The 11,253-nt window shown below is 38.4% G+C and overlaps 1 protein-coding gene across 1 annotated transcript; it reads right to left on the bottom strand.

The window, feature by feature from the left end:
• Positions 1–600: 600 nt before the first annotated feature.
• Positions 601–5,659, bottom strand: ren (renin). The gene is made up of 9 exons (XM_085345651.1): positions 5,577–5,659; positions 5,270–5,417; positions 4,689–4,812; positions 4,380–4,498; positions 4,073–4,269; positions 1,639–1,761; positions 1,390–1,531; positions 1,197–1,295; positions 601–849 (listed from the first exon to the last, which is right to left on the bottom strand). Exons 1-9 carry the CDS (start codon positions 5,651–5,653, stop codon positions 688–690), a joined length of 1,191 nt encoding a protein of 396 aa, XP_085201777.1. The 5' UTR covers positions 5,654–5,659; the 3' UTR covers positions 601–687.
• Between the last annotated feature and the right edge of the window lie 5,594 nt (positions 5,660–11,253).

The raw sequence follows: 11,253 nt of genomic DNA, 5'->3' as shown, positions 1-11,253 counted from the left end.
GACGCCAGCCGGGTTTCACTCCTATTGTAACTTTTAGTTGCGTAAATGAAAGTCCCACTTTGCCGACATAACTGGAATGAAACAGAGCAAGGTTTCACATTACACTTTCTAGCGCATACTCTATGGCTGACATTTAATTGTATACCCAATAGTCACCTAAAAATAGGCATCCTTATATTATTAAGCGACAATAACAAATATTTCTGTGAAGAATGCGGTGTGGTTGATTAAATCTGCTACAGCAATCTGTTTCCAAGTTCAGCCTTGACTTCCACATGGTCATATAATGCATTAGCCAGACCTAGAAGGAAAAAATGCAGCAAATTTAGACTCAAGTTGAAACTTCAATTTTATTATTTCGTCAGAACAATATATATATAATTTGGTTGTGGCTGTATGACAAATACAAGAAGCAAGTCACACAGAAAGAAACATTGTATTTGTTGGTGAATGCATTTCAGAAGGGGTTTAGTGCAACTGATTCCCAAATATAGAATAGAAATGCATGCATGCATGCAAGAAATGTGAGGATGACATTCCTTACAATTTCTTTAATACGACTTATTCAGGTCATGTGTTCACGTAAAAAACAAGCAAGGGAAGACCCGGACTAAAATTAAAAACATCGGGAGACAGCAACGAAAACAACAAGAAAACAGAAGAATGTGGTGAATATTTAAATTCCTGTCAGACTGCTGTGGCAAACCCTATCCGATTATTGCGGCGATCAAACTCTGTGTAGTAGCGTGCAATGAAGTTGGCTCCCAAAATCCATATGGGACCTGTAGGAGGCGGCACATCCAAGCCCCTGAAGGTAACGGTGCAGACTTCCCCTTCGATCTGTGATTGCTGGAGCCACAAAGAACAGATGTATTATAACACAATAACACACCAAACAAAGTGCTAGAAGTAAATGTCTACTATTAAAATTGTACTCAAAAGTATTATCTGCATAAAGGGATTACTGTTGTGGTCCTTAATTTTCATATTTTATAAGCCTAATATTACAATTCACAACAGCAGAATTAAAATACACGTAGTGCTGCAAAAATTTATTTAAAAAAATAGAAATACGTCACTAAAGTGCAAGTACCACAACATTGTACTTGGCTGTAGTACTTGGGTAAATGAACTGATTTACGTTTGAACAATGCATGCCTATGTTAATACAGTTCAGCATCCATCAACACTCTCACCCATAATATATAATCCTCCTGTGTGAGCGAGTATTCCTGGCCACCGAGGAGGAACGTGACACTGGGTAGCGTCTTCACAGTATCACAGTTGACTTTGTACTGGCGAACAACAGAGTAATAATTGGTGACAACTCATGAATTTCTGCAAACATGCTTTTTTGTGGGAAACTGTGTTGCGTGTGTAAAAGCTTACGCCACTTTCATCCAGCTGTGCTCCGATGGTTTTCATCAGCACGGACACAGAGGAGGCCGGGCCTGTGATGTAGGAGGAGCCCGTGTCGATCACAGCTGTGCAGCCCTCTGCGCAAAACATCATCTCCCTCCCCACAGAAACACTAAAAGAATGAAAGAGGAGGTAGAAATGAAAACACATGTACTTTCTGAATGGCTGCACCTTTGTACTCATGAAAACACATTACATGATAGCAAATAAAGATCATACCCTTTCATGGTAAGTTCCCATTTGCCTGTCTGTCTGGTGTTAATATAATTAAAACTTCCAGTGTAGTAATTTGGATCTGTTCCACCGAGGACAAGCTCTCCGCCTGGGGAGCGTTTTGGGTCCCTGAAAATGATAAACAAAATACCCTTAAAGTTGTGCATTTTCTCTTTGACAGTAGAAATTGTAATTTTGCTGGTTCACACAGGTTGCTGAGCTATATCACATATTAAAAATACAGTACTGTGCAAAAGACTTGAGCCACCCCACATTTCTTTATATTTTGTTTCCAAGGAGTCAGACTTTCTTGTAGCTTTTGAAATTGGTATTGAGCAATATTGTTCCAGGATTTCTGAAGATCTTTCAAAAATTTTCTTTGGACATGTGCTTCTTTCTCACTCACTTTCAGTCCAGTGCTTCAGTCCAGGTGAATGTTTTTTTGTGTTGCTTTTTTATTTGTTTGTTTTTTAAGCCATTTAACACTGACCTATAAATCATTCAAGCACACAAATGGCATCTAACTCAAGGGATGAACACACATAACCGACAACTCAGAACAAAGAACACACCCAAATCACAATCAAAGCTTTGGGCGTGTTATTAAGCGTCTTGCAAAAGCACAGTTTGTTCCCATTTCATTATCTGTGAAAAATTTCAGAGACAGAATGGTCTGACAGGCATAAAGTAGTATTTTTTTTTTTCAGCAACAAGGTGATTCTCAAAGAGCTAGTAGCCAAAAACTTGGAATATCTCAGCGTATTGTGTTGTGTGTCCATAAAAAATGTGAGAAAACTGAACAAGTAGAGGACAGAAGAAAAAGTGTCACACCTAAAAAACAAAACAAAACCATAAACAAAAACAAGCATAAAGAAGAAAACATCTATAGCAGATAAGCAGGATCTGAAAGTCATGTCGTTAAGAAAAAATACACCAAGGACCTGTCACAGGATCTGACAGATGGATCTGAACCTTCATCTGATCCATCTAACGTTCCCGGAAACCTCATCAGAAATGGTGTCATTGCACAGCTGTCAAGAAGGGGAACACAGAGAAAAGACTGAGGTATGCTGCACTAACATCTGGAAATTAATTAGCAATGGCTTTATTTTTCAGCATCACACTGATCCCAAGCACACTGCTATTGCAGAAAAATCACATTTTGACCAAAAATGGAGCCAAGGTAGCCAACATCCAAAGAAGAGTGTAACAAACCACAGCAGACCTGATGACATTTCCATGCTTCTCAGCATACTTTACTTTATTACTTATTACACGGTTGCTGTTCTAACACTTCCTGGCTGCAGCTTCCCAGCTGCCAGCCACATGTACATAACAACAATAACTACCAACAACAAGCACCGCTTTTTATGCCGGCGAGGCGTGATTGTAGATGCCGTGCAGGTGAGATGAACTCACCTGCACAGCATCACAGGCCATGCCCCATTACAAAGAGCGTTAAATATCCTTCAAGAAGCCGGAAGAACTATTTCTGAAGACTACTTAGAAAAATCCTGCCTAAGAGAGTTTAGGCTGTTTTAACGAAGACAGGTGATACCAGTATTAACTTTCAAACTCACTGGTTTTCACATGTCTTACATTACAATCAAACGCTGCAAATATTTACCACTTTCCTGGCAAAATGTAGAGTGATGAGGAGTGGCTCAAGATTTTTGCAAACTTCTGTAAATAATAACAAAAAATCCCATTCCCTCTGACAGTAAATAAAGATCGTTTACAACTTAATCATGAAGGCACCTCAATTTTTAATATGTTTATTTGAGTTATACCTACTTCTTAAATCTTACATAAAAATGCAAGAGGCAAATTTCATGAGTAAAACATGGGTTGATGCATGTTTCATGAGACATCCAACACATATAAAACACAAAACATTTATTATATCTTTTCACTATTTCATTTCATATGGGACGTTCTTTTAGCTTAAATTGATTCTTTCATATGGCGCTTCCCACAGTAAAAGAAAACATCATAATATTTTTTCAACTGGTTTATTCTGGATATAACCAAGTATAATAAATGACAAAGAACTATGAGAAAATACACATAAATTTTTTTCTCTATTTTCTCACAACACCCTTGTGTCTCACACAGATCCAAATCCATTTCGTATGATCTTCTTCAAGTTTGGGTTTTTCTTCTAATTCTAACTTTTTCAGCTCAACAAGCAGAAATTGAAAAAACGTGATCCTAAAATCTAACAGATGTCCTGACGAGACATTATTTATAGTTATAGTGTTTTTCTCTCTGATTGATCGATTCAACACTTGGCAGCAAGTTCATTTTTTCACTGCAGCATAAATATCATTGACAGCTTGATACATTTTCTTCAGCATCTAAATTATTGTCATTATTATTTTTTCCTCGTGCAAAAGCCTTTCATATAAAATGTCAGTTCAGTTGATTTACTTATACCCACCTGCTGTAGTAGATGGAGAAAACTTCTTCTTTGAGGACGTGTTGAGACATGATATGATCGAACACTGGGGTTATGCCATCAATGGCCGCGTTGGGGTATCCCATCCCCAGCACTCCATCAAACTTGGCAAAGATGAAGGGCATGGCAGACAGAGCCGTGGCTTCAGCAAACACTTGCACTACTGGGATGCCACCAACCTGCAGCAATAAAACACTGCTAATCAAAAGTTTAAAGTGTAGTGTGCAAGAGGAAGTTTAAAAAAGAAACAAAACCCATTTAATTTGTAGGTTTCAGACTTGAAACTCACCACAACCACATCCTCGCTCAGGAATCCCCTGACATTTCCAGAGGCATACTGGATGGAAAATCCTGTTCCATTCTCAATGTAAGTCCGGGATTTGGAAGCATCATACCTGTTGTGAGTAACTGAAAGTATTTAAGCATTTAAGTCCAACAGCGAATGTTTACCTGGGAAGTTTTAATGAACAATGTTCCCTAAAATATTGCATCTATTTTTTTTTTTTATTTGGCCAGTGAGCATAAACTAATGTTGGCATATTGTCAGTTCATTAAGTTCACTAAGTTCAGAAAAAAATGTTTGAATATGTACACTTACAACAGGCAGTGGAGAACGGTGAGCAGCTTTGCGAAGGCACCCACAGGTTGGCTGAGCCTGTGTCAAACACCACATTGAACATCTGGGCCGGAGAGCCAATACTGATTTCTCCAAAGTACTGCGTCTATTGGAAGTGGAAAAATGTCCCACGTCATTGTTGTTTGAATAGTTTTTCATTCCAGTGTTTTATAATTTTTAAAAAAGCAAAAAAAAAACACAAAACCCCCCAAAAAAACAAAACAAAAAAAAAGAAAAAAAAAAGAAAAAAAAGAATAGTTTTTCAAAGGTTTTCCCACATGTTAAATGTCACTTTTAAGGCCAATGACAGAGAAACGTGGAAAGTCTGACTCATAAAAAGAGAATATTTCAAGAGGCTAATTCAAAAGCAAGTTCATCTGCTGTTGTCGTGAAGACATCTCAATGCTCATCCAAGAGCAGAGATGAAACCTTTAATCATAGAGGTTAAAGTCTGTATCTATCTTCAGAACTGAAATAGAAAACGCAGGTGGTTTCAGTGCTACATTTTCTATCACATGTATCATCTGTAGCTCTAATCAATGGATCACATTAAGGTTTCTCACATCCAAATAGTTGGTTAGCGGCGTGGGAACAGTTCCGTTGTTGGTGTCAGCTATGCTCTTCTGGGCCAGCTCAGTCATCACCTGCTCTACAGAAACTCCCAGCTCCTGCAGAGTCTCTCTGATAGATGGCATCTTTTTCAGGGCAATTCTGGAACCAGAGCGGGAAAGAGGAAACATTCTGAATGAATGCAATTCTGTCATTACGTTTCTCCAGAATGTTATCTATAATGCTGGTGCAGAAATCCAGCGAGTTAGATCCTTTAAGCAAATCAGGTAGGCATGTAAATGATTCTTTTTTTTTTTTTACCTTCTCAAAGCATGGCTCGTGGTCACTGTCAGTGATAGAGCAACCAAATATATCCACTGATTCATCAGTAGTGCCATGGCGACTTCTCGGACTTCACTGATGTCGGTTCTGTATATAAAAGTTGGTTTTCCTGGCTCTTCTTCTCTCTCGCTCTCTCCGATGTCGTGCACCTCAACTCTTTTTATACCATGCCCTCTTTTAAGTGCTCTCACCCATGGGCCTGGCTCTGGTTGGGAGCTTTCCTGGAGGTGACCACTGGAAAACAAGCCCTTCTTCCCTCCCCCCACCTTGCACTCTACCCCTCTGCCTTGATCACACAACCTCTTCTGTGATAAACAGGTCCCAGTGAAAGATGTGAACTCTGACCCCTTAAGAAACACTGATGACAGAAAGCAGGGGTGAAGAGGTCTGCATATTAGTGACGTAGGTAACCTGGAGACCCTGTGTGAAGGGCTGTGAGAAAATTCGAAGCAACCAAATGATGCTTTGAGTTGTCAGGACAGATTAGCTTGTTTACTAAAGTCACGTTAAATCCAGATCTCGCTGTGCACTTTTACATTATTTCTCTAACCTGCTGATGATTTCATTTAATTAGATCAGGGGTGTAAAATTAGTTTTTGATCATGGGTAGCCGGCCCAGTGTGATCTGAAGCAGGCCAGACCAGAAAATCTAATCCGTAATAACCCTCATAAACACCTACAAATGGTTCCCTTTCACTTTGGATTAAAGAAGTGCATTTTTGAAAAATGTTCACATTTATTGAACCAACCATTTACATAGGTCATAGGTGATGTCTTTGTCAAAACACATGACAGTCAAGACAAAATTGAGAAATTGAGCACCTGTGTAACTCAGTGAGTGAGCAGGTACTGATATGCCACGTGGCCCAAAAGTAGTGGCCTGGGTTCGAGTCTGACCCGTGGCTTTTTGCTGCATGTCTTCCTCTCTCACTATCTAATAAAGGCAAATGCTAAAAAAATAATATTAAATAATATTAATATTAATTTTCTGGCAAGTGATGAATGACCCTTTGGGAAGCCAGCTGTGTCAACATTAGATGGGGTTTTGTTCTTGAAAATAACAAAAACAATGATAAGAATAATGATAAAAGAAACAAGATGCTTGTCTGCATTTAACACACCTTTGAATTTCTTCTATGTGAAACAGTCAGTTAGTCTTTCTGAAAGACACACACACTGTTTAAACCTCTGAATACAATATCAATGCTGCAGATTATATTATTAATGCAATGGTAATGATGATGATTATTTACCAATAGCAGTAAAATAATTTCCCTGCTCCACAAGTGTTTACTGGGTTTTACCACAGGGAGGATTCCCATGGTATCTTGCCTGTCACAGCTGTGTGGTGAGTTGGTACTGTGCTGACCACCAAGTCAAGCCAGGAGATATGTGGAGGTCCATGTCTGGCGCAAGCTCAGACAACCGTAACAGAGGCCAGAGGTCAGCAGCTGAGATACTCCCTGTTGACAGATCTTCCAGGGAATGATGCCATGTTTTCATACAGATTATAGAGGCAGAGATGATTTACAGCAGAGTTATATTGCACTATGTTTGCTTAATAAACACTGGAAGATTCTACCGCCACTATTACCAGCATACTTTCTAAATAAATGCTTCTTTTCATAGTGATGACAAGTGACAAAGGGATGATTTACAATAATAAAAACATAAAAAGACTTTTCAGCTGAATCTGCAGCTCTCCTCAGCTTTACGGGGCTTTATGGGGAGTTTAAGCCCATCGTTTATACATCCGGCCGAGCATTACTGCTTTGGTTCACTCTTACTGCAAATGCAGATACATTTAGACACCAGCAATTCCACACAAAGCAGCATTCAGCTGCTATAGAGATCAAAATCAGAGCAAATAGAAGCAAGAGAAAGGGGAGTGTGTCAGGCTTATATGCATCTTGTTGTGTTTACAACTGTTTCAAGTGGCCAATAAAATAAGTTATTGCAGGTTCAAAGCTTTAATGATTGATTTTTTTGGCTTCTTGGCACATGTGCAAAAAGCCATAAACACATTATTATTGTCTAATAGAGCTGCTGTGGTGAAAGTATTACCAAACTATTATCCATTTACCAGTTTTACCAGAGGCTTGTTTTAAAAAAATAAAAATGAATAAAGAGGAGGATATGGACAAGTATTACCATCAGTTTTTACATTTTTAAGACACATATTACTTAGGAGGCCCATGCCTGTTTATTCTTTAATACCATTAGGCCTTACAAGCAGGTTTTGATAGTGCACTTTGGCAATCTCACAGACACCTGACTCTTGACCTGCTAGGTTAAATGGATACCCATAAGTTTCTTTCCCACACTGCCTAGGGAGACCCATGCGTCACTGCTGCATGGCCTCCCACCTCTTCACTTAGGCTACTCCACTGGTGCACATGGGAAATGTAAGATTATCTCCTGCATAACAATTTATATCAGTTTTATATTTGTTTTTTGTATGTCATTAATATTTCCTTGTAGGCCTTCACTTCAAGCCAAAATTTAGACTTTGGTCATGCAGAACTACTCAGAACCGTATAATAAAAGCTGTTGAAAAAGGTGCAACTGAGCAAACCTCAAATGTGTTCCTGCTGACAGATGCATATCAGAGGCAGAATTCGTGCGAGAAGCTATAGCAGGGTTGCGTAGGGACTGTGTTATCTCTCATAATAAGAATGATAAGAAGCAGAGCAGTGGTTGTTAGCAGGAAACGAGACTCAAGGAAGTTATCACTCAAACAAATAAGCCTGACTGCCAAAGCCACAAAAATGCAACATTCTGCCCATCTGGCATGCATATAAATGCGACATGTCACTTTTTCTAATTAGTTAGTTCATATAATTAGCTACAAAAGAGCAGCGAACAACAATTTGGTTTCACAGATTTTATACCCAGTTATGTTTTCATCATTTGAAATCCATGAACTTCAAATTAGGAATGATGAGTCTGTGATTCCATCTGGAGACAATATGTATGAAAATATGTGGGGCAGTCTTCACATCAGGAGGTAAAAAGTGTCGAAATTGAGATCAAAGGTGGCAGTAAAATCATGTTTTATGTACAACAGATTGATAGCCATCCTCAAAAGCTTGGTTGTATGATTACATTTGATCTTACACATTTTGTTTTTATTTTATATATTGATAGTTGGAGTTATCGTCCTGAATTGGTGCTTGAATTTTCACTAAGGAGCAGGGTTTTTTTTTTTTAGACCTTTTTGCTGCTTGATTTCCGACCAGCAGAGGGCAGCAATTGACTGAAAAATCCACTAGGACAACTCTCAGGAGTTCTTCCTGTTCTTTGATCACATGCAACTCAGAAGAAAAACATTACTTATTAATCTCCGTGAGACTGTTTGTAGGATATGCACGTGTGTCTTCATCCTTACACTTCAAGATAAAGACTGTCCAGACTCATCTTTAAGCTGCACTGGGACAAGCTACCTCCAAAAGAATTGACATGATGTCTGAAAATCCCTGTTCTTTATATTCAAGCTTTTCCATTCTAAAATATTTATAATACATTTATAATTTAAGCATAGAATGGTATAACTCAAGGGATGCACAGTGTTAACAGACGACTTATTAGAAAAAAAACAACTAGTATTACTAGCAGCCTGTCCCAAGAAACAAATGTGGAGTGCAGAATGCTTGGACTTGAATGCAAGATACAGCAAAACAAGGTTAAAAAACAACAAGTGAGACATTTATTTGTCTGGAAAAGTAAAACAAACAAACAAACAAACAAACAAAGAAACAAAACACCCAAAAGACAAAAACAAAAACAAAACTGAGGTATAACATCCAAAGTACAAGGAGCCCAGGGAAAACACAGAGGAAAAGTACAACACAACAAGGGAGAAGTAGAGGACAATATATACACAGGAAGACAGTGCCCACTAACAAGGGAAGCGGAAACAGCTGGAAACAGCTGGAAACAGCTGGTGATGACAATCAAGACAGGAGGGAAGAAGCAAAACTAAACATGAGACTAGAGACAAATGACTATCAAAGTAAAGCAGGAAATGAAAATCATCACAACTGAAACCCAAAGAGAAGAACATAACAAACTTAACAATGTACATCAGTAAATGGGAAAAATAATCCCAAAAACTACTTAAATAAATTAAAAGAAGGCTTGTCTAAAAAGGTTATTTTCAAGCTCACTGGAGTTAGATGACGAGATATGAAAAGATATTGTGGAAAAAAAAAAGTTTTGCGCTCTATCAACATTAACTGCAATTCCCAGAGAGCTCTATTAGGAAGCAGGTGCACTGTTAGGATAAAACAGCTGGAGAACACACCAGAAACCATGGCAACTGCACTTGTTTTGCTGCTCAGCGTTTGCGACTCAACACAGTGTGCCCATCCACCTGGATCAATGAATATTTAATAACAGCAGTCACACAGTACCTTAATTATAGTTAAACAGCTCTGGTTGGTACTTGCTTGGCTCAAACTGTACATCTGAATTACTCCAACGTATGTTAATTGGTGGTAGTGGAGTGCATAGATAGATACTTCCTCACCACTGCTACCACTCTACTCCTACCACTACAGCTACTGCTAATACATCTCCTAATGAAACTCTTACTACTAGTGAGAAGTTACTCATCCAACATGTTTAATTCACTGGCTTCTACGTGTGATTTCACACGGTGATGCTTTATGATGTCACATTTTGTATTGTTAGGGCCCTCTGCAGGCCTGGATGCTAAAACTAGTTCAACAAATAAATCCTCATTCAACACCATACAAAAGGTTTTCATTTAGACATCATATGCTTGATGTAAAATAGAGGCATAACAGATAAACATATTTCATTAAACCACCACACCGGAAATACACTGATTGACTAATAGGTTGTATAGTATGGCTTACATTCTACATCAATCAGTAGTAGTAACATGTAATCAAGTAGAAAACAAACTCACAAATGGCAACATGGATACAAAAAATGTAAAGGTAAAAGTATACAGACCACACAAAGACAATCTTGAAAGACTCAAAACAAAATCGTAAATGACAGAGCACAAACCTCATAAACAAACGTTTAACAAGTTCCCCAATTCTTATGCTCTTTCACTCTTTTTAAATAAGTGCCATTTTTAATTCTTAATATAATAACAAGCATTAAATGCAGTATCTGTCAAATCCATTACATTTTTACAGAATAGCAAGCTGAAAGATGTTGTGGTTACTGCAATCACAGCAGGATTGTGTGTACAGGATATCCTCATTTAAAAAAGACATCCTCCTCTAATTGCTTAGCTTTGTGACTTCCTGGACAACAAGCACACATATCCTTGCACTCACCAAACATCCTCTGTGTGGCGTTAACAATAATGGGCTGACTCATCTCTGAAGGAGAACAATGGAAATCTCTTATTGTATCAGTCTGATTGTTGTTATCTGTCTTGTGTGCCTGTTTTTTGTTTTTTTCCTCTGCTGCTACTGTGACTGTCATTACTCATCCAGAAACACAGTGCTGGATAGATAAAACTGTGACATCAGACCAGAGTAAAGCACTCTCAGACTGCCTTAAGTCTTTGCTCCATTTTTAACAATCAGTTGGGCTAAACTAATATGTTCATTTTGACATGCCTTCAACTATGTTCAAGAGTTTATTTGGTAACTCCCTTTAATACAGCCCGTGA

This window comes from Diplotaxodon limnothrissa, linkage group LG20, assembly GCF_057381915.1.
Source record: "Diplotaxodon limnothrissa isolate DT_005_m linkage group LG20, D_limnothrissa_male_GT1.1, whole genome shotgun sequence".
NCBI lineage: Eukaryota > Metazoa > Chordata > Actinopteri > Cichliformes > Cichlidae > Diplotaxodon > Diplotaxodon limnothrissa.
The sequence above is the reverse complement of the archived record's forward strand: the minus strand, read 5'-3'. Positions and strand labels throughout refer to the sequence as shown.

Bases quoted from the DNA above. Each gene is read 5' to 3' on its own strand.
- ren (XM_085345651.1), bottom strand. From the start codon at position 5,653: ATGGCACTACTGATGAATCAGTGGATATATTTGGTTGCTCTATCACTG. The intron at 1,296-1,389 runs GTAAGCTTTTAC...GTTGTTCGCCAG, and splicing joins CACAGCTGGATGAAAGTGGC to TACAAAGTCAACTGTGATAC. The intron at 850-1,196 runs GTGAGAGTGTTG...TTGTGGCTCCAG, and splicing joins AGGAGGATTATATATTATGG to CAATCACAGATCGAAGGGGA.